General features: G+C 39.6%; 3 protein-coding genes and 1 long non-coding RNA gene across 4 annotated transcripts; 2 read left to right on the forward strand and 2 right to left on the reverse strand.

Moving 5' to 3' along the window:
- The first annotated feature begins 889 nt into the window (after positions 1-889).
- On the forward strand, positions 890-1,776 carry LOC110860227 (piggyBac transposable element-derived protein 4). The gene is made up of 2 exons (XM_035860088.1): positions 890-1,019; positions 1,163-1,776. The coding sequence occupies exons 1-2, from the start codon at positions 890-892 to the stop codon at positions 1,774-1,776; spliced, it is 744 nt and encodes a 247-aa protein (XP_035715981.1).
- A 36-nt stretch (positions 1,777-1,812) lies between these two features.
- On the forward strand, positions 1,813-2,789 carry LOC110860228 (piggyBac transposable element-derived protein 4). The gene is made up of 2 exons (XM_022109282.1): positions 1,813-2,351; positions 2,420-2,789. The coding sequence occupies exons 1-2, from the start codon at positions 1,813-1,815 to the stop codon at positions 2,787-2,789; spliced, it is 909 nt and encodes a 302-aa protein (XP_021964974.1).
- A 13,805-nt stretch (positions 2,790-16,594) lies between these two features.
- LOC118439090 lies at positions 16,595-20,315 on the reverse strand. Its single transcript, XM_035860120.1, has 2 exons — positions 20,037-20,315; positions 16,595-17,459 (listed from the first exon to the last, which is right to left on the reverse strand). Exons 1-2 carry the CDS (start codon positions 20,094-20,096, stop codon positions 16,731-16,733), a joined length of 789 nt encoding a protein of 262 aa, XP_035716013.1. The 5' UTR covers positions 20,097-20,315; the 3' UTR covers positions 16,595-16,730.
- Positions 20,316-21,177: 862 nt separating this feature from the next.
- On the reverse strand, positions 21,178-23,506 carry LOC118439091. Its single transcript, XR_004837227.1, has 4 exons — positions 23,314-23,506; positions 23,129-23,247; positions 22,418-22,601; positions 21,178-21,418 (listed from the first exon to the last, which is right to left on the reverse strand). It is a non-coding gene; the product is annotated as an uncharacterized LOC118439091 (long non-coding RNA).
- Between the last annotated feature and the right edge of the window lie 59 nt (positions 23,507-23,565).

A 23,565-nucleotide genomic window follows, 5' to 3' on the forward strand; every position in this document is an offset into this window, starting at 1 on the left:
GAAAAACTCTTGTTTTCATCACTGATTTCTAGGGGAAATAGTAGACAGATGGGCTGCGCGAAGAATGAGAGTGCAGGGTCGGAGATTCGTCGTGAGCCCTGAAGTCCACTTGCACCATCCAGCCCAAAAAAGACAACGAGGGTGGAATCAAAGTAGGAAAAGTATTTGTTGTGAGGTTTCGAATCCCATTGGGGGTCAGGTTCTCGTGGCCAGTTAAAATCAGGATGGTATTGTAGTCGAGAGTAAAACCTGGCTGGATGATTACAACGTATATGAGACAAATCGCTCCGGAGTGTAGAGGACGCAATATGGGGTAAATGGGTTGAGTTATAAAATTGGCTTGGATAAAGCTAACGTTCACTCTGAAAGAAATAAGAAATTTATTATGTGACTATGTAACAACTAAATACTTTAGTAAAATTTTGAATCATGTTGACTCACGCGTTATAATCTGTAACGACTGGAATATATTTGGTAAGTTCGTATGGGCTATGAATATTTGAGGGAATGTGAAGATTTCCAAAGTGAGCGATGCTTAACCCTTTTCCCTGGCGTGGGAAGTATTGTTCCCACTAAAACCATGGCGCTCCCGTGGGGTGGGATATATATTGTTAGTACAAACACAAAGCCATTCCTTGGGTTGGGAAGTATTGTTCCCAGTCCTGACCACGTCGTAACCATGGCGTGGGAGATATATTTCCCACAAACAACAAATTCTCTCCCGTGGGCTGGGTGTAGTATTTCTCCCAGTCGCCAAAATTTCAAAAAAACGTTCCGACTTATTGTAATTTTGCTTCGTGTTGGATTCCATTTTGCGAGAGGATTGAAGTAAGTTATATTTTATCATAATAATGAACGGAAATTATAATTTGCACTGTTTTTGAAGATAATGTCCAGGCGTACAGGTCGAGCGGTGGTGGAGTCAAGTTCGGAGGAGTCGGAGGAAAGTAGTTCAGAGGAGGAAGTGGACAATGACATAATGGAAGAAATCAATGACATGGGGGAGAATCAGAGGACATGTTTGCAAATTTAGAGCTGGATGGTGATGCAAAATCCGAGGATGAATTTCTGGAAGATCTAATGAGTGAGAGCAATATTATCATTTTTCGAGGGTGTGCATTGAAATATGTATAAATAATTTGTAAAACTTTCACAAATTCAGTGCGCCACAACGACGATACGCCAGGTCCATCACCACCTTCTCCCAACCCAGTCACACAAGTCTCATGGAACTGGATTGCTGGTGGTGATAATGTCAACCTTGAGCCCTTTGATGATTCGCAATCTGGGTGGCAGTTGGAATTTGACGCGTCCACTACGGAATTCGACTTTTTCCAGGCAACCTTCCCTGCCAACGCCATTGAACTGATCACCAGTGGGTTCAACAACTTTGCTGATGCAACAATTTCCAGCAGCAATTCCTTATCCCGTCGTCAACGCAAGTGGTGCCCGGTTCAGAGTAGAGAGATTATTCGATATTTATCTATTCGCATTTTGATGGGGATCGACCGTAAACCTGAATACGCTCACTATTGGTCAAAGGATCCACTTCTAAAGTCACTTGTCATCCCTCAGATAATGACTTCGGACCGATTTTTTGAAATGCACCGCTATCTACATTTTTCTGAAAATAATGCTCAACAACCAGGGGATCAACTTCAAAAAATTAGAGCTTTATGGAACATTTTTATGAAAACGTTTTCTGAAATATTGATTCCGTATAAGAATATGTCCATTGACGAATCTCTCATCAAATTCAAAGGTCGACTGAGCTAGAAGCAATACATTCCTTCTAAACGAAGCAGATTCGGAATGAAGACTTTTTCCGTGGTTGATGCAAGGACGGGATTTGTTCTCAATTCTAAAATCTACGCAGGAAAAGGAAGCGAAGAGCTGAAGTTTTCCATGAAAGAATATGGCTACGGAGGAACAATTCTGTTAGAGTTGGTGGAACCTTATTTTAGTAAGAATCACGTCATTTTTGCTGATAACTATTTCACAAGCCCGGCTGCTGCAAAAATATTATTGTCCAAAAGTACGTATATCTGTGGGACGGTTCGATGTAACCGTAAAAATTTACCAAAGATATCACAGCAGAAAAAAGGGGATGTCATTGCATTTCATTCGGAAGGAGCAAATGGCGGAATTCTACTAGGATCATGGAAAGATCGACGCCAAGTGAAAATGATTTCAACAGGTATGAAGCATGAAATGATGGAAGTGACCACGAGATCAGGTGCCATAAAACGGAAAGCGATGACTGTTGTGGAATACAATAAATTGGCTCGTGGGATTGATTTATCTGACATGCAAATCCATCAATACGATACAAACCGACGGAGCTATAAATGGTAAAACTGCAGTTTATAACTCATGAATTCATAGAATTATTTTGTATATATGTAAATATATTGTACAGGTACAAAAAAATGTTCATGAGATTGGTTGACCTCGCCCTCTACAACGCCCTGATTATGATGCGTGAACACCACCAGAAGCATTCGTTTTTGGATTTTCGGCTCAATCTTGTGCGCCAATTGCTGGAGATCACAGGAGGAACAACTTCAGCAAAGCCCCTTCCACAAAACGAAATCCCATTTCGGCTTACAGAACGTCATTTTATTGCAAAATGTATCAGGACCGGAAGTGACAAGTCAAGCTATAGACGTTGTCAAGTTTGTGCCAAAGAGAAGAAAGAAAAGCGAACTTCATACTGCTGCCCCAAGTGCGAAGTTGCTCTATGTGTTGTTCCTTGTTTCGAAATTTATCATACAAAACGAAACTTGTAATTTCATTGTTTTTGTGAATATTTACCATTTTCAACTATGCATTTCGATTTAGTTGATTTTAAATTAAATTGTGCCTGCAAAATATGTGCCATGGAAGAGGGTTTTAATAAAATTGGCTTGCGCCACTGTTAACGATGTAAATTTAAAATTATTCGCCATGATTACCGTTGCCATTGGGATGTATAATATCCAGGGGAGGAGGATTCCATTTACTCAATATCGCCAGAGAAAAGGGTTAAGTAGCAGGAAGTTTGAAAGGAGTTTATTTTGTCCTGAAAATTTACAATTTCATTTGTGTTTTGGGCAACAGATATTTGGATGATGGAGAGGATTACATTGAGTTGGCAATAGTTAGACGCCATGTCAGCAAATACACATCATGTGAAAAAATCTCTCTATATAGGAAAGCCGAAATATTTTTATAGCTTGCGGATACACGTCAGCCAATATTAAAAGGCTGAGTTGTTTTTCTTCGAAGCCAACGAGGGAATTAATTTAGTAGCATGAAATTATTACTAAGCACTGCTGCTAGTAAAACTATTTAAACTTTTATACATACACTCTAAATAAATTAGAGGCCAACCATTCCAAAGGAGGCATTATCATTTTCACACAAAATTAGCCATTCTATTTTCAGAACGATAGATTTCATTCACGACCACCCATGCTCGTTCTACGTCACTTTCATTACATTGTTATTTCGCCCCATGTAGTAAGCTTAGCGAATTAACTTAAATTTAATTTAAAACGAAAAAGTAAATAAAATTAGTACTCATTCAAGATCATTCTCTCTGGCACTCGTAGCCGTAAACAGCTAAGGGAAAGTACGACTGTAAATGTGTTTTAGTTCAATGATAAGGGAGACTTTTTCTCAGCAATGGGAGACGAATGGAAGGGTCCCCCACCAAAGGGACGACTCGCTTTTACGAATTAAGAAATTTATGCAGTTTCCTATGACGGTTTTTGTTTTAACAACATTTTTTAAATTGCTACGTCTTACTAAAAATTGTACTCCTGACTAACCATAATGCTTACCAAGTTCAGTAAATCCAAAATTAAAAAAATCGATAAAGCAGGAGAAACGTTATCCACAATAAAGTAATAAGTATAAGGTGTATAAGTTTGTTTTTAGCCACCCTTTGAATTACCGCAATTGCATAAGCTATTTTGAATAATTAGTACACTAGTCTTCCATTTTTAAAGAAGACTACAAGTATGTACACACATACATCTGGTAAATGACTTGTCGATCTGTCGCCATACCTGTTTACTTTCATTCATATGAGCAACTACGAGAGAGAAAGAGCATGAATGGGTATGAAATTCTCATCGTGTCCATGAGAATAAATGAAAGCCTTTCGCATTTTAGTTGAATGAGAGTTAATGATAAACATTTTCATACCTTTCCTTCTTCACCAAATGGGGCTAAATAAGAATGAAGTAAAATGAAATGAAAATGAGAAAGAAGTATAATGAGTGATGATGAATGAAGTTTATTATTTGCTTGTGACTCATGTTTGGGACGTGAACCTTACATACCCTTCTTCTGATCACCTTTTCGAAGTTAATGTGGCATGACTATATATGTATGTATGTATTTTGGTGGGGTGACGATCCTGCCATTGTTGGACAGGACTAATCAGCTGCGAAAGCAAATGCTGCTTATTGAAGTCTCCCAAATACACGGCACGTCCCTTGATGTGCTGATACCAAACCTCCCCTAAGACAGATAAGTCCCCCTTAACTTAAAAATCCTCCGGTCCTGACTATGAATTGAGTCAGGACCAGAAAGAGACTTGGTCACTTCTCCAGACGACAAAGTACTGGTGGCGTATTGCTACGCCTCCCAGAGTGGTGGTCCAAAAAGGTAGTGAATCCTCCACCGCACGATGACAGGCCCAAGACAAGACTCCCCCAGTGGTTCACCTACGCTGAGACCAACTACCGAGAGATTCAGTGGGTCTCAGCCCCACCAGAGAAAGTCCCCCGGGCCACACCACCGCGCAGCAGAGCCCCTACCAATAATGGACTCAACTACGCCACGTTATCCACCACAACGTGTGTATTTATATCAGGGGGTGAGGGCTCAGTTCAAGGCCCACGGACTGACCACATAAACAAGCACTGCTAGTAACTCTCAGTCCCGCCCCCTCCCCCAGAGTCGGCGTGGTAACCGACTGCAGGGTGGCTTTTCAGGAGGGTCTGAGAGCAGCACCTGTTCATTCCATCCGGGGCACTTGTTCCTCCTCCTCACCCTGCAAGAAAAAAAAAGAATATTAGTAAAACCATTAGCAATATGTTTGCTAAACATATTGCAGGCCACGTTGATGATGGAAAACGTGGCCTGCAGGGATTTGGGTGAAAAAAAGTGGGGGGTGGTTCTTTATAGAGAACCACCCAACCCTGACACGCCTCTCACTCCCCCTTACACACTCAACACAAAAATGTGTCACCCCCACCCCCTCTCCTCGAGAAACTTTAATTTCTCTGGAAATTCAGTGGGAGAGGAGAGAAAAACACTCACTCACCTCTGGTCTCACTTTCAATCTCCCGCACGTGCCCCGGCATGACTATATAACTAGTTGACCAGGAAACCTTGTTTGGAGGAAACTCAGGAAACCAAGAGTTGTTTGACATCTTGTATCGTAGGACATCTTGCATCTGTCTACTGTTTTCTTTATTTGTCACGAGAACAATTTTTCGAGCAACGACCCTGGCTACGTTTTTTGTGGGTTGTCGCGTCTTCGTCTCTGGTGGACCAACGCTTAGATATTTGCTCCTAATTCTAGTTTAGTACATGAGACATTGTCTAATAACACCAGGTCCTTTCGTGCTTATCTGAAGTTTGTCTAAATGACAAAACATCGGGCGGAAAGTTTGTTTGCGAGTGGATCAGCTTCAGTAGGCAGCACCTCCGGCATCTTTAACCAATTTTTTGTGTTGGAATTTAGTGATTCAAGTTTAAAATGCCAAGGATGAATATCGTGCGTGGGAAATTTTATGGCCGGTTATCTACTGTGTAAAAAGGACGTAATCACCCTGTAATAAATTTTCCAGATTAGCCAAGCCTCGAAGTCAATTTATTTAGAGTGCTGGATAAATATTTTCCTCGACCGGTTTTTTAGACTAATGAACACACTCGTCCAAAACTTTAAGAGTAAGGTCACGGAAGGTGCTCTATTCACATGGGGAGCGGTCTTGTTAGCATACGTGGCATTTGACCAATGTCACGCGATTTTTTTTACTGAACCCTCCCACTACCCTCGACGACCTGGTTTTGGTGAAGAGCCCGAGACCGACGAATTGACGCTGGTGGCGTCAATTTTTATGAATTTTCGGCGGCGGCGCGCTCCAATGTTATAAGGATAGGAAATGAGATTTATCGGCGGCGACGGCGCGTTATTTGCTCCAGATAAAAAATAAATTTTGGACTGGTATGGAGATGGGAATGGTAGTTAACAATTTTTGCTTTCCGGGAGTGCCATTCCAGTCAGTGTAACTTTCCAGGCTGGCGCGGGTGTGGCCCTCTTTAGTTCAAACCGGGTGGACACGTGGAGTAAGTTCGATTGCGAATGGGAATAAAGAAGTAAAAGTACAGAGGGCGAACGATTCCGTTTTGCTCACGTTAATAAATTTAATTACCTTATCTATATTGACGGTGGATATCTTTAGTTTGTTCGATATGAGAGCCAGATAGTTTGACTATTAGTCGGCACCTTCGTTTCCAAGATGTCATCACGCGCTCGATCATGGCACGGTCAATTTGAGCCACTCTTTTCGAATAACTTTCCAGAGCCCGTCAAAATTTCGTGGACGCCGGTTAAACAATTTTCTTTTGAGGTATCCAAACCCAAAAAAGTCTATTGGTGAAGCATCATGAGACTTTACCATTATCTGGCTCTTTTCTATGATGGTTATTCCAAAGGACACCTACGAACATCCCCCTTTTTTCGGCCCCTTAGAGACGATTTCCACCCAAATCCCCGGCCCCTTTATTTACACTATGTTTCGAGCAGTTTTTTTATGGTAACTTGGCGATTTAGCCGAATATTTAAAAATTTATGCAAATTACTTCAAGGAGAAATTGAAAAATTCGTTAACACTCTCGTACTATGCAATTAATAACTAATTCACCGTACTGTTTTCATGCCCAAAGTAAATGATTATATATCCCTAGCATTTTTCATTTAGCAAAGACATACATATTACAAACACGATTTGTGGAACTTAGAAGAGGATTATTTATTACCAACACACTTTAATATACATTCATATTACAAAAATCACTAACTGTTTGGTTAAACCTTGGCAAAACTATAAACTTAAATAATACATAGGGTATTATTTAATGCGCTAATGATCCTCACTTTAGCACCCCCAATTTTAATCACTGTGAGTCATCGTAAATCTTTTAGTTTACACAAACGTTTATTGAATGACAGGAATTATTGAAAAATTAACGGCAAATTAGTTCTAATTATATCATACTAAATAATTTAGGCGAACGAATATGTAGCATTTAAATTGTTAAAAGATATAGATTTGTAAGATGACTCATATTGTTTACCCATGCTAATTTTAATATGGTCAGTACTTAATAATGCACTGATCTCATACCGTTTTTGGTGCACCAACAAATACGGCATGCAAAAGTGCATGATAAAGTAATATTGAATATTGAAAGGAGGAGGCACCCTTCTTATGGGAAAACTGCCTGCCGTCGAATTTTCTGAATTTTTGATATGTTGTAGACTTCGATGTGCTGAACAAAAGTGTCCATACCTCCGACCCCAGATTTTCACTGGTTTGACCTCCAACCGAGGTCAAAGGTCAATAGAACTTGGCCATAAATAAAAACATGCAAGATTTTGAAAATTTCTTGTGACTTATGTTGTTGATGGATTTTCAAAATTCCAAATGTTTTTGAAGCCTTGGACCGTTGGGCGAAATATATATTCCCAGATTTTTTAAATTCGACCACACCCCCCGGATATTGAGGTCATAAGGTCAACAAGCGAGATACATTTTTCCAACTAGTTATTTCAGTTTAAAATGGATGTATAATGGCTCGGTTACCAATTTTTGGCGAAATCACGGCGAATTGTAGGGTCATCAAAGGAGAGCTCAGTAGGTCACACCCCTCTAATATGGGCCGTGGTGGGTGTGGTCGAAAGTGGAAACAAATGAGTAAAATCCGTTTCCACCATGGTTTCACAAATTAACCATCCCTATTTAACGTAATTTTGACCGTGTTATCCACCTCAACACAATGACCTTATGTTGTATGACCATGGGGGCAGGGGGTGTGGCTATCAGCGCTTTTGTATCAACTTGATCAATACCTGGCATGCGACATATCATTTTTCTCAGCGTGCCGAGGTGATTACGATGCAATACTTCAAATTTGGAAACCACACCCCCAGTGGGTGTGGTTCCCGGCGACTTTTCCAATCCTTTGCAGATAGGTCATGTAGCATATCATTTTTCTCAGCCAACTGAACAGATTACGATGCAATACTTCAAATTTGGAAACCACACCCCCAGTGGGTGTAGTTCCCGGCGACTTCTACAATCCCTTGCAGATAGCTCATGTAGCATATCATTTTTCTCAGCGGACCGAGGAGATTACGATGCAATACTTCGAATCTGGAAACCACACCCCCTGTGGGTATTGTTCGGCGTGATTTTCAGATCATTCGCATATAAGGCATGTAGCATATCATTTTTCTCAGCGAACTGCATGGATTCTGATTTGATACTTACAATCTCATAACCACACCCCCTGTGTGGGTGTGGTCTTTGGCAGCTTTTCTCGTCCAGTAAATTCGGGCTGTCAATGTGCCAATTGACACGTCGACATATCATAATTGTCATAAATTTCAAATATAACTGACATTTAAAACGTGTCAATGTAAGTATTTGTCAAATTTGGTGACACATTGACATTGACATATTGGATATTTTTGACATTTTCACAAATCTGAGTTAACTACAGTATCATGCATATATGATGATACAGTGTTTTCTACAAAATTCAAATTGTTGGTTCTCCAGAACAGCTTATTATTTTAATCTAATTTGTGCACCATTTATTCACAGCGGCTATGAGTACATATGTGCAAAATATTGAGTTAATTGAATGGAAACTGAACTTTCTATGAACATTTGAGTCTCGAAAAACGTAAATTGCATCGTGCATAAGTGTTGATACAGCAAAGAATTCGTGCGAGGTTACCCAATTCTGAGTTGAACCCTGTACCGAGAAAATTATTCTGAGAAAGAACACATGTTGTTGCTTAAAATAAAAATAATTTCTGGAAGTTTCATTTCAAAATGACAACAAGACTGATGCACAGCGTTGAAATCCGAACCAAAATTGTATCGTGTCACCAAAAGGGTTTCACGGTGGACAAATTGGTGAAAAATTTGAAATCCCTATGTCGACCGTCCAACACATTGTCGACAAATGGGAAAATACTGATGCAGTTGTAAATCGTCATCGACAAGGTCGAAAACGCCATACCACTTCACGACAAGACACGGCAATTGTGAAGAAAGTGAGGATGAATCCAGGGCTGTCCGCCCAAAAAATTGCATCACAAGTGAAAAGCGGGTTTGGAATTAATTTACATCCTTCCACGATACAACGCAGACCAAAATCTGTTGAACTTTCCGGAGAAATTGCCAAAAAGAAGACATGGTTCCCAGAGAAAAACCGGAAGAAGCGTTAGGCCAGGGAACTGCATAAGGCTACTTGCACCGTTATCGACTAGAAAAATTTTTTGTTCCCGGATGGGACCAAAATTGTGCTCCTTGGTTCTAATGGAGTTAGATGAGTGCGGTGGAAGGCAAAGGAGACCTTTTTAAAGCGTAATCTTAGACCCACTACGAAACATGGTGGAGGTGAACCAATCAATGGTTTATTCGCTCAAAGGATTAGGTCTAAAAAACCGTTAATTTTGCATGAAGAGTCATGGCATGGGGTAGTATAGCTTGGAAAGGTGTCGGGACACTGGAATTTATCGACGGTGTCATGACTAAGGAGGTTTACCTGGATTTGTTAAAAATAAATATCCGCCAGTCTGCTACATAAGTTGAATTGGCTCGCAAATTCATATTCAAACAGGACGGAAATCCAAAACATAAAGCCAAAATCATCCGCAAATGGCTGAAGGAGACTAAGATAAACACGTTAGATTGGGTTACCCAGTCTCTTGACCTCAACCCCGTTGAAAACCTCTGGTCAGCACTGAAGCGTCGGATCGCGGAAACCCAGTAACCTTGTATCCCTAAAAGTAGTGATCACAGAAGAATGGGCAAACATTGGTCAAAATGTTACCAAAGGGTTAGTGGAGTCCATGTCGAGGCGCATTCAAGCAGGTATTGCGGCTAACGGTGGTCACACAAAATATCGAAGGGGATGACGTGGCTGTATCAACACTTATGCACGATGCAATTTACGTTTTTCGAGACTCAAATGTTCATAGAAAGTTCAGTTTCCATTCAATTAACTCAAAATTTTGCACATATGTACTCATAGCCACTGTGAATAAATGGTGTACAAATTAGATTAAAATAATAAGCTGTTCTGGAGAACCAACAATTTGAATTTTGTAGAAAACACTGTATCATCATATATGCATGATACTGTATGTGGCGGAAATTTTAGGACCATACTTTTATCCTTTTTTTCCGTTTGAGAGTAAAAATTCTTGCATGTGGCAACGCAATGTCTTGCTGACAGTCCAATCCATGCTTTTGCGTTGCCACATGCAAGGACTTCGTCATTTGTTACACAAGATCGTTCGTATTAAATACCACATGAATTTTTACCCTGAAACGGAAAAAAAGGATAAAAGTATGGTCCTAAAATTTCCGCCACATAGTTAACTCATTGTTGCCAGAAGGACAGATTTGTGAAAATGTCAAAAATATCCAATATGTCAATGTCAATGTGTCACCAAATTTGACAAATACTTACATTGACACGTTTTAAATGTCAGTTATATTTGAAATTTATGACAATTATGATATGTCGACGTGTCAATTGGCACATTGACAGCCCGAATTTACTGGACGAGAAAAGCTGCCAAAGACCACACCCACACAGGGGGTGTGGTTATGAGATTGTAAGTATCAAATCAGAATCCATGCAGTTCGCTGAGAAAAATGATATGCTACATGCCTTATATGCGAATGATCTGAAAATCACGCCGAACAATACCCACAGGGGGTGTGGTTTCCAGATTCGAAGTATTGCATCGTAATCTCCTCGGTCCGCTGAGAAAAATGATATGCTACATGAGCTATCTGCAAGGGATTGTAGAAGTCGCCGGGAACTACACCCACTGGGGGTGTGGTTTCCAAATTTGAAGTATTGCATCGTAATCTGTTCAGTTGGCTGAGAAAAATGATATGCTACATGACCTATCTGCAAAGGATTGGAAAAGTCGCCGGGAACCACACCCACTGGGGGTGTGGTTTCCAAATTTGAAGTATTGCATCGTAATCACCTCGGCACGCTGAGAAAAATGATATGTCGCATGCCAGGTATTGATCAAGTTGATACAAAAGCGCTGATAGCCACACCCCCTGCCCCCATGGTCATACAACATAAGGTCATTGTGTTGAGGTGGATAACACGGTCAAAATTACGTTAAATAGGGATGCTTAATTTGTGAAACCATGGTGGAAACGGATTTTACTCATTTGTTTCCACTTTCGACCACACCCACCACGGCCCATATTAGAGGGGTGTGACCTACTGAGCTCTCCTTTGATGACCCTACAATTCGCCGTGATTTCGCCAAAAATTGGTAACCGAGCCATTATACATCCATTTTAAACTGAAATAACTAGTTGGAAAAATGTATCTCGCTTGTTGACCTTATGACCTCAATATCCGGGGGGTGTGGTCGAATTTAAAAAATCTGGGAATATATATTTCGCCCAACGGTCCAAGGCTTCAAAAACATTTGGAATTTTGAAAATCCATCAACAACATAAGTCACAAGAAATTTTCAAAATCTTGCATGTTTTTATTTATGGCCAAGTTCTATTGACCTTTGACCTCGGTTGGAGGTCAAACCAGTGAAAATCTGGGGTCGGAGGTATGGAGACTTTTGTTCAGCACATCGAAGTCTACAACATATCAAAAATTCAGAAAATTCGACGGCAGGCAGTTTTCCCATAAGAAGGGTGCCTCCTCCTTAGCATAAGTTAGGGAAGACCAGTGTCACATTTACATGTATCATCACTATACTGCCACGACGTGCATTGTAACGTATTGAGGGTGCATCAAAAACGGTACTAATGCACTGCATGACAGGATAATGATAATTGTAAAGGTGACAATGGTTAAGACTCCAGCAATTAATGTAATCTGATAAAAGTCGACTTCTGAGAAACTCATGGTCAACTCTTGCCAGATTAATTAATTACCAGAGCCCAAAGACCAAGTGTCCGGGGGTGCTAAAGTGAGGATCATGTAAAAGCGCACTAAACCCCAGACACTTGATTGAGACAGCTGAATATTGATTAGGAGGCTAACGTTTGGCGATGACTTCTTAAAATCCGTACGTGAGGTGGGGAATTTTCATTGTCTGATTCCGAAATTGGTTGTGAGTCTCTCAATGTTGACGAAGATGAGGGTCCGGCCACGCTTTTCAAGACATCACCTGCGTCCAAAAAGTCCAAAACTCGTGGTCTTCTTCTCCTCATATTTTCAGGCTGATGGCGTTTATACCCCAGAAACCATACCACCTGCAAAGTAGAACAACATTACACAATTCTTCATGTTACATATAGTAAATACAGTTTGATATGCGATATGTTTGGTAAGATACTTACGCAGGTAACATGTGCGCACATACCGACGGTCCGTGCCCCTTGCCAGCAGTCGCAGTAGTAACCAGTGATGGCAAGATGGCCTTCTAAGTTGCAGTCAAATTCGATCCACAATTGATGCTTCTTAGCAGATTTAAAGCGGCTGTCCAATTTAGCCCGAACAACTCCTGGGAACTCTTCATTCAGTTGAATTGTAAACTCCGAATCTTCATTGAGGTGTTTCTTCGTGTATTCTTTGGCAAGCGATAATTGGTAGACACCAAGAGTCAACTTTTCCAGGTCTTTCACTAAAAGCACTGGAAAGTCTTGAAATATTTCGGATGATGCATTTACCCAGGCTTCAGTCTTCTGATCCAAGTTTTCACGTGATACCCTCTTTTGCATTTGATTTTCCATTTGTGACCTGGCCAATGCATCCAACGCAATTTGCTGATGTCGCTCTGTATCGTCCATCAGCGGTGGACAAAAGCAGTTGATGATGGACATTGCAATTCGAAAAAATCTAGTAACTTTTGGAAGATATGAGCCCGGGATAACGTCAGAAAAGAATTCTTCTTGTACTTGTGATCATTGTGAGAGGATAACTCTATTATCCATGCTGCTATATCCGAATCCTTCATGATGACACCACTCTTATTGGCGATGATATTATTCAGATCATTGGGCAGAAATCTTCCATTTTCCAAGTGACTTGAACAACAGCGATTGCCATGTGGAAGAAGTATGTTAATTTCATCCCAGACTTGTTTTATCGCGGATTTTGGTATTAGTTTCCTGTCATCCGTTCGTTTACATAGGAAGCAAAACTTCTGGGTTGAAGTGACTGATTTTATAGTCTTGAGTCGTCTATTGGAAATAGTGGATGACTGTGAGTTGATAGAGGCTTGTGAGTGAATTATGGAACTCGAGACATTTAGACTTCACTGGGCACTGAAAACTTGAGAGTCGGAAGTGATTGAAAAAATCTGAGATTGGTCAATTGATAATGACATATCGTTGAGGACGGGTCCTGCTCGCCGTTGTTGAGGGGGGAGCCGTCTTGCTCGTCATTGTTGAGGAGGGAGTCGTCTTGGTTGGCGCTGTTCAGGAGGGAGCCGTCTTGCTCGTCATTGTTGAGGAGGGAGTCTTGCTCGGCGTTGTTGAGGAGGGAGTCTTGCTCGGCGTTGTTGAGGAGGGAGTCCTGTTCGGCGTTGTTGAGAAGGGAGTCCTGTTCGGCGTTGTTGAGGAAGGAGTCTTGCTCGGCGTTGTTGAGGAGGGAGTCCTGTTCGGCGTTGTTGAGAAGGGAGTCCTGTTCGGCGTTGTTGAGGAAGGAGTTGTCTTGGTCGGCGTTGTTGAGGAGGGAGTCGTCTTGGTCGGCGTTGTTGAGGAGGGAGTCGTCTTGCTCGGCGTTGTTGAGGAGGGAGTCTTGCTCGGCGTTGTTGAGAAGAGTGTATTGCGCCTCTTGTTGGTACTCGTCCTCATGATAGGTGTCACGATAGCCATTTCGCCGAGTTCTCTTTGTTAACAATTCGTCCTCAGGGATGAATGGCAGAGTTCGGCGCAATTTGTAACCGTTTGGCTTCGTATCTGCACCAGCCGCTCCTCGAATCTACAAAATTAATAAACGAGTATAACTTAAATACCTACATACATGTTCACAATATCCAAATATTTACCTGGCAATGGTGTTTGGTACAAACGATGTCGGTTTTCTCATAATTTTGCCATTCCTGAACAAATTCTTGGAATTGAGGCCAAAATTGTGGTTCGCCTACACGCTTTAGCTGAGTCGACGACGGTATTTTGGTTTTACAAACAGGAATACAACATTTAAAAAACGGCATTTCGAAAACTGTTTGGATTTGGGGGAGAAATTGATTTTGGAGTTGAACTTTGCAATATATTTTTTGTACCAAATTTTTTGCATTGTTTAATTTTAACATCATTTTGTGGTTGACAACACGGCATGGTGACAGTTTTTGTGGGAAATATATGTTAATTTCTCTATAAAAACCCTATCGGGATTTTAGTCATACTGCTCAAGGTCCCCGAAGCTCTGGGCTGTTTTTTATTTATTGCGATCAGAAGGACTTGATGTATAAAATTATTTAAACTTGAGCTAGAGCTTGAAGGACCTTCCCTAAAATAAATTGCCAAAGTTATGCATATTTGGGCCGTGAGACATGGAATAACCTAAGGTGCACTTTTTGTTTCACCTCTTTGGCGTATGTGACCACTTTCCGAGCGGTGTGTGAAGTTGCAGCGTCATGATGAATGACCACCTTGTGAAGCTCCCCGGAGTACTTCTTCGGAAGCTTAACTTCAATTAATGGTTTTCAAACTTTGCTAATATAGTAGGCAGCATCGACCTTTACTTTTTTTGGTACTCTGAACAGTGGGATAATTCCACGGCACGAAATAACTCCAACCACCATGAACGAGTTGTAAAAGTTGTCGTGTTGAGCAACCCAATGTTCAGGCGTACATTTTCCACGGGGGACGTAACATATTCATCTGCAATAACTTGTATTATGAAGCCCCCTCATCTAATGACACTAGGAACTCCCGTTTGCGACCAGCCAAATATTTTTCATAAAATGACCTGCACGTAGTCTCGCGAATTTGCTTGTAGCGGGAGGAGGAGCCGGTGAACACGATATTTCCTTCTCTTGACGAGGGCCAATTGATGCAAAATACGACGTATAGTATCCTGTGAAACATGGACCAAATTCCTCTGGTAGGGATTCTTTTTGGAGGCCATAGTTTTGACCTTTCTCATCATGGCTGTAGTGACCTTCCGTTTGCGAACTTTAATAATTGGCGGCGGAAGTCCCTGTGCTTGATTTTTCCGTAACATACCAACATTATTAACAATATTGGACACTGACCTCTTAGATATGACATGTCCGAGAATTTTCAAACTCTGCACTATGACCCTGGAGGTCAATCCTTCCATGTAAAGTGCTGAAACGATACCCTCCACTTTAGGGTGGATTTTCTTTGGCATTATTACACTTATAAAAAAATAAAAATTATATTTCGAATGACGAAGGTTCCCTTATTTTTGACAATTTAAAAAAAATTCCCGCCAAACATACGTGAGATATAAATTTATGAACTTGAGCAAAACGGAATCGTTCGCCCTCTGTAATGTACTCTTATCGTTAACTTTAAGTTAACGATCAACTTCCGAATTTTTTGTTAATGCAGATACATGTATCTAGTATAAAACATTTTTATCCTAGATTATTATTTTTGTAATAAATATATTACTGTAAGAGTAATAAATGTTGACGTTACAAGTCTAGTAGACTTTTAAATTCCTTGGAATCATGAGCGAAATTGAGTATTAATAATACCACACATTTAAATAAATTACCCTTGAGCCGCCTATATATATTCAGGCATATCAGAGGCTATGGAAAATCGAAAAGGCAGCACTAGAAGCTGTTAAGAAATTAGGGCACCACTATTGGTCATTCAATAGTGGTGTAGATTGAGTAAATTTATTAAATGAATTATTATAAGATGGGTTTTAATGAAGTTACAACTGACATGCTGTCATTCAGTTCGACACAAACCCCGACCTCCCCTTAGTTAGCCTGTAGTTCTTGATGGAAATGTTCACTTGTATTCCGGTCTGCCACCTCCGATTTCGAAAACAGGTCATAGACTGCAGAATCAGGTGTTGTAATGCTTCGATAGATCGCCGTCAACGAGGCAAAAACGAAATAATAAGCTAAAACTAATAAAGTACAAAGTTCTTTATTCTAAGAATTGAAATATGATGCAAATTTGAGAGTAAATAATGTTGCAACAGTTTGAATTCCAATAGTGCAAAAATATCACGTTGGTCTGGGAGACGAACTCCCAAACTCATCATCTGCAGACTTTGAGTTAGACCACTGTCCAATCCCAACGCCTATTCATCTCAGTATTGGAAACTCTCTGTTGTAAGTTCGATATTAATTGAACCAATATCCTATCGAGACTCTCACACTAGAGCATGTTTTAGAGTAGCTATCATTCCATCATTAGGATATGATGCTCTCATGCCACAATGTTGTTAATTTATTCAAAAAATTTGATACGTAGTTATTACATCAAAAGCATTTGTTATTTACGGTTAGGGCTCGTCGGTGACGTTTTCTTGTATTTTTTACATGTTGCCCGTCCTTTTCTGAGCACGTAATTGCTGTTTCCACGATTGAAGCAACTCAAAAATATCTTTGAACCTTTCCTCTCTCGCCATTTCTTAACCATGGCGGAGCAACAATTCCTAAAAAGTGCACATATTTTTACCCCAAGATATCGAATACATCTCCAAATTTCTCTCCTATAAAATACAGTGCTTGACTGTATCTCAATTCCGAAACAGAGCAAAATTCCCGCCAAATAAATTATAAAAATTGTCTGTATCGAATCCCTTAAAGTGATGGGTTTAACTCTTAACCTATCTCCATATTGTTGCGTCACATTTTTCGTATATTCTTCCCGCTCAATCTTATTTGGAATATTTGATGTAAAATAGTCATTTAATTTCTGGTAAATTCCCGCCTCCACGAGTCTTTCGAGGTAATTTGTAAGCGGGGTGGGCACATCGGATTGTAGGATCCATGCCATCGAGACGTACAATATGGGGGCTTTTCCCACGGTGAAAGTTAACCAGTGATAATGCCCGGACAAGTAGTTGGCTTGTTTCCTGATTGTGGACGTAAGGTCGTCGAACGCTGTTTTCTTACCGATTTGACAAGACACAATTTTCTTTTCGATTTCGATATATTGCTCGATTTCGGGAATATCTGGAAAATCCGATGACTGATATTCCATTGCGGTGTACCAAATCTGGAAGATGGACATCTAAATTATTTTCAACATCATGGAAAATTTCTTGAAAATCTCAGTGTTTAGGTAAGCTTAATGTTTCGTCAGATTTTGAATTTGGAAGAATCCTAAGAGTTAAAAATCAGGAACTTCTCAAAAATGTTGAAAATGAATTTTTCAAACTTCAGGTTCGTAATTTCTTCTAAGCATACATATATTACTGAGGTTTTGAAATCCGGCCAAAATATTTAAAAAAGTTACGTTACGGCGTCTTGAAAGGCCATGGTTTTACCTGAAAATGTCAATAATTCCGCCAGGCCGTTAAATTCGTGCATTGGGAAAAATATAAAAATTCCCGTTTCCGTATTTTAGATGCTGAGCAAATTAAAATCTGGGGTTAGCCGCTCGCTTCGTGTATTATATACTCCACAAGAGTGAAGTTCCACATGCATTAGTTCATAAACTTTGACAAATACATCGTTTTGTAATTTCACCCCAAATTTGGAATAAAACCTAGTAAAACCCTGTGGGAAGTGGATTAAGGAGTAAAACCCAGGTTTTTTTCCTAACCCTACCGCCGAGTTTATAAAAAACTCATTGCCGAAAATGCAAATATATATTTTGTAAGGTTACCGCGGGTACCGGGCCGGGTACCCGGCTACCAAGCCATTTTACCCCAAACAGTCGGGTACCCGGTAAAGCCAGGTATTGAGAATTACCCGGCCGAGTAATTCCACTTTCTCACTTTGCGTTTTCTGGGCATACTGGGCTAAATTTTTATGAGGTTTGTTCATTTTGACTCATTAATTTATCGCCAGCCACTTCGAAACTTACATCATTTTTGTAAATTTACAAATTTTCACTTAAATTTTTACAAAAATCATACAAACTCAAACTAAAAGCAATCTCCTCGTTATCTCGAGACTAATTCTGAATCATGCAGAGTGCCTAGCTGTCTTAAAACACAATTTGTCAATTCATTGTGTATCAGTATTAAAGGGTTTTAAAAAATATCTACAGAAATGTAACATGTTGTTACAATTTTAAGTAAACGTTTAACTTTCTTGATGGAAGGAATTATTAGTGGACTAGCTCACAATTTTATTAATTTATGTTACTAAAAACATGATGTTATTTCGTTATTTTTGAATTTTTGAATTAATGTTCGTTGCGAATCTGGTCCCTTGCAACAATTGAATCAGGTTTTATCCAACGTGTACTTGGTATTGCAATGACATCGCTATGCATAGTAGCATTTCTACTTCGATTCCAAGTATCGGGGGATTATGTGCAAGTGCAGTTTCTTAATTTCATATTTTCCACGAAGAGTATGGATTAGACTAACATACTTTTGAATACAATTTGCTTTAAGTATTAGAGACCTTCAGATTTTCGGGCGCTGACTGTGACTGTAGGACAATCAGAATCAGAATACATGTATTCTAGGAGTTTCAGATTTTACTCGTACTAATACGCTGATTGTAACCTTAAAATTTTGAGAGGCAATGGTTTCTTAAAATAGTAATCTTATAAGGAGCCAGGGGGAAGTGAGAAAAACTGGCAGGAGTTATAAATTATACAGTAGAATCCGAGTTGGGGTTGGGTCTCAGAGCTCGTTATGTGGACTGTAGACATGAGTGGGAAAATTTAGATGACGTAAGAACCTACAGTCTAGAATCCTACTTTTTGCTAGAATATGAAAATCTAAAGCTCTCTAATAGCTTCAATTGTCACGAAATATGGAGTATGAGGTACAAATTAAGCCGTTCTATGACTCAATTTTTTTCAGATCCACCATACAGCCGAATAGAGAAAATTATGCTGATTTGCCTTCGTTTATTCATGAACATTGCGGTAGTCGCCTGTCTCACAGTATCATCGACGTTCAGCCTCCTGACTGTATTCTTACCATGCCAACCTGGTCTTGTTAGCTCGATCATGTGCACGAGAAAATTTGCGTTTATATTTTCCTCGCCTTGCAAACCTGGCATGCTCGTTACATTTGCAACTTCAGAATTTTTAGTTTGCTTGCAAATTGGCATGGGTGCGATGTTCAATATGATAATTCTACTTTTAATTGGCATTACATTCCAATGGATTGAATCTGGATCATTTTTTCGAAAATATCACATGGGAACCGCTGATCAAGTGGGATACCGGGAAGTTCAAATTTTTGAAAAACTCTTGAATTCTTGCACTCGGGACAGAATATTTTTGAAAATGGCACTCCTCATGCCTTCACTGCAGATTTTATTGTCCTTCGTCGCCATTTCGATGTACCAGTCGAGCGAAGTTGGTCCCTTCACAGCTGGCATGTTCCTGTCGGTATATCTTCTAACCTTGGCCTTTACCCTACAAGCGTTTTCAGCCGCGGCTCAGGTAAATGAGTCAAGTCTCAAGTGGATCGAGTCATGTAAGGAAAGGAAGGCCAATAAATTTCAGAGTCACGTTATTCTTTGGAAATGATGTGCACTCAGGTTCATAGATTTCTTGCTTCACCACACCAACAGGTTTGCGTGTAGCAACAGTTCAAGAATAATTTTGAAGTGGACCTGTCGAAATTTTGTTAGAATTTACCTACGTGAGTAAGGATCTCACCTGTTTCAACATGTCCATCGTGTGTCCCGCCTTGGGATGTAAATTTCGTAAATGCCTCATTGTCAAGGCACCAGCCAGAATGATTCCCAGCTACAAGAAAATTACAGCAAACATTAAATTTATAGCTCATATTTTGCACGGGCGTAAAGTTGCGTATGTATTTAAGTATGAAGCTGGCGTAGAACTTATAAAGGGTGTCCATTTAATTCGTTAACATTCCTCCCGTGTGTGCCAAATAACGTCCTCCTCGTCAAAAATTGTGTAGAACGTGTGGTCAGTATTTTTACTAGATACACCTATGGGTAAATTCATGGGTTATTTTTTAGTGTGGTGGTTGAGTAATGTGTAATAATTACTATGGGAGCACAGAGGTTAATATATAACAATAATAACAACTGGATTTATTTAGAGTGTTGATATTATACGTATGTACATATGGTGATTGTGTATACGGATTACTTATTAGATAGTGGGTAATTTGATACTTAATTATTTGGGGTGAATAAGTACAAGGTTAGTTGAGTAGTCTCATTGCTCCCAATTGGAGGCAAGCTGAGACGTGAATACAATGTTGTATAAAGTAACACTGTATCTTATGATGCACGCTGTTGATGCGTGATGATGGTGGTGGAGACCCTGGCTGGCTTTCTACTGCAGGTCGGACGCGCGGAGACGGGTGCATTTGCCTTTGCACTTTTGCATTTGCATTTGAGGAGATTTGTGTGGTCAAGAGTAACCAAACAATGCATATGCTGGAACATGGTGAAGTTAGCAACTTCTCTTCCCATTCCATGCATGCATACACACAAAACATTTTACATCATTGCCATTTCTCCACAGCTTTTATATACTATTGACATTGCTCCTACCTTGGGTAGCAATGCAATACTAACGTGCATGCATGTTTCTAAACAACCTAAGTCTTCAGTCCTTTCACCTTTAGGTTCAATCATGCCTTCACATCATTTTTTGCCGGTTAGTGCTAACCCTTCAAAACTCGATGTCAAAGAATTACATTCACACCCTTTACCCATTCAGTCACGCCTTTGTGGAAAAAGTTCTGATGCATTGTAAATACTATCAGATCTAGCATAAAATATCAGGAACTAAAATTCATAACTCACCGCTGTGTACGACCTTCCTTTATGCGGCTGGTCATTGCGTAAATAGTATAAAGCCGCCAAGAGGAAACCGTTTCTCAACAACTGGGCTAAATTGGTGTAGTTTGCGTATCGTTGAAGGCCATAATTCATTAATTCGTTCAGCTCGTACACCAAAGAGATGCTAATGTAGAAAAGCAGCACAACATATAATGCTGGTTTACTGTCAGCATCCCCGTGAGCCACGGCAACAAAATGGGCTAAGAGGCACATCCACAGCACCTGTGAAATGAAAAACTCATTTTTAACAGAGAAAGGCAAGAGATTAGGATGCAAGATGGAGATAATGTTCACCATACACTATTCAAAGATTGCAGATAAATCGTGTAAATTTTAACGATAAACATCAATATCTAACAACGGACGAGGATTAATTCTATGATGAACTTTACGCATAAGGCTTACAGATAGATCAAGATCGCAATCATAAGACCAAATGAACTCTAATACCAGTTTAACATTAAGAAGTATATAGATTGATTAGAAAAAAATTGAATATCTTTGCATTTTATGTCATGCAAAAATATTTATACATGCAGAGTTCTGTTGATTCGCAGCTACATATTAAAGATTATAACTAGATTAGATAGTATATCAGTAGTTACTAGTTAGATTACATATGTACCCAGTAGCTTGAGTTGTTATAACTTATTAAATTTTGTTCTAGAAATATCAGAATTTAGATAAAAAAATAGAACCTCGTCTGATAAAATACAGCAGAAGCCGAAGATCAGATATAAGAGGTTATAATTTTTTATCTTACAATTAGGCTGGTATCCTAGTTATTACAGGATCGGGCGCTTGTACAGAATAATGTTTGACACTTCATTACAAATTGCCTGTTTCAAAAATCCTCCGTATTTAAAACGTACCAGGCTCCCAACACCTTCTGAATGATGGTCAATATGTTTGGGATTTTTCAATTATCAAGACGGATTCGAAAATTAACCCCTGAAATGTGCCTTAATTCTTTCAGTTCTTGTAAACGACGACTTTATTCCCTATCAGAAAACGATGGAGAACACGTAGAAAATATCAAAAAAGTTCACCGACGAGTGCATAGGTCACAAAATTAAGGTCAAACATTGTTCGAGATACAAGCGCCCGATCCGCTGTAATGGTCTTTATGTATCTATGACTAATTTTTAACGAGTTTGCTAAAACAGCAGGATGTTTTTCTTTATAAATAATTGCACAATAATAAATTGGAAGGTCACTGACCTGAATTATGAGAAGGATTGTAGTAACGGGCCGGAGGTTTTGATACTTCAAATGGACAAAGAGTTGCATCGCAGGGTGCAGAAGGACCATCCTCCGTTGCTCATTGGTCCATTCAGTCATTGATGAGCGAACTTTTGAAGTTTCTGGAATATACATGTTAGGATTGTAGTTCCCCGTAATGCAGCTGAAAATGAAAATAAAGAAAGCAAATTTTCACACAGTTTTTCACACCATTGTATTCCCCGATAGTTGAAGAGCAAGTGTTGCACATTTTGTGGAATTCAATTATTCATTGCTGATCACTGTATTCGGGTTTTACTGGATTAGGGTTTACTGGGTTTTACTTAAGATTTACTGAAATCAGCCAACCAAAACAACTTTCACAGTTGGTTTTGGTCAATTTGTGCATTATTTCACAATAAAATGCAAACTTCTCATTCACTTATTTTACCGCACCAATTGAATAAAACCCAGTAAAATCCAATTCAACCCGGTAAAACCCGTTGGGTAGTAGTTTTAGAAGGAAATCCCGGGATTTGTCCTAATCTTGTTATTGACTAATAATTAAATTAATTGCTATGGTTTTGCAAAACATGTACATGATTCGTGCATATTCCGAAATATTTTCACCCTGAAGTGTCACACTGTTGTATCCACTGTTTAGTCTGGATAATTTTTTTGTAGACTATAATTTTGGAAATATTGACGTACGTTGGTGCCCAAATGAAATCTTCGTCAGGTCGGCTGTCCAAGAGAAAGAGTTTTCCATCATGAAGTGCATGAAGATTGGAACAGTAACGTATTTTTCAAGCTGTGAGGCTTCTTTTTTCCTGTAGAATATTTCGTTGGATAATTGCGTGATATTTCATGTATAATTTTTTTTATTGTTGAGTTACATTTCATTGGCGAAACTGCCAAGTTTGATGGGACTTTTCATGGTGTCTAAAAGTTTCAAAATTGTGGATGGATGACAATTTTCCCTGGCGTAGTCGAACAAGGTTTTATTAGCGTCATCCTTCTCGTCGAAAATTGACATGTAGTCATACTCGCGGGAAAGAAGGGTGCGTATGCATTTGTCTCCATCATCAGAGAAGCCTGTAGGGGATTAAGTCAAGGCAACTGAATGAATTTACGTGAAGCAAATTTGA

This window comes from Folsomia candida, unplaced genomic scaffold, assembly GCF_002217175.1.
Source record: "Folsomia candida strain VU population unplaced genomic scaffold, ASM221717v1 Fcan01_Sc030, whole genome shotgun sequence".
Classification (NCBI taxonomy): domain Eukaryota; kingdom Metazoa; phylum Arthropoda; class Collembola; order Entomobryomorpha; family Isotomidae; genus Folsomia; species Folsomia candida.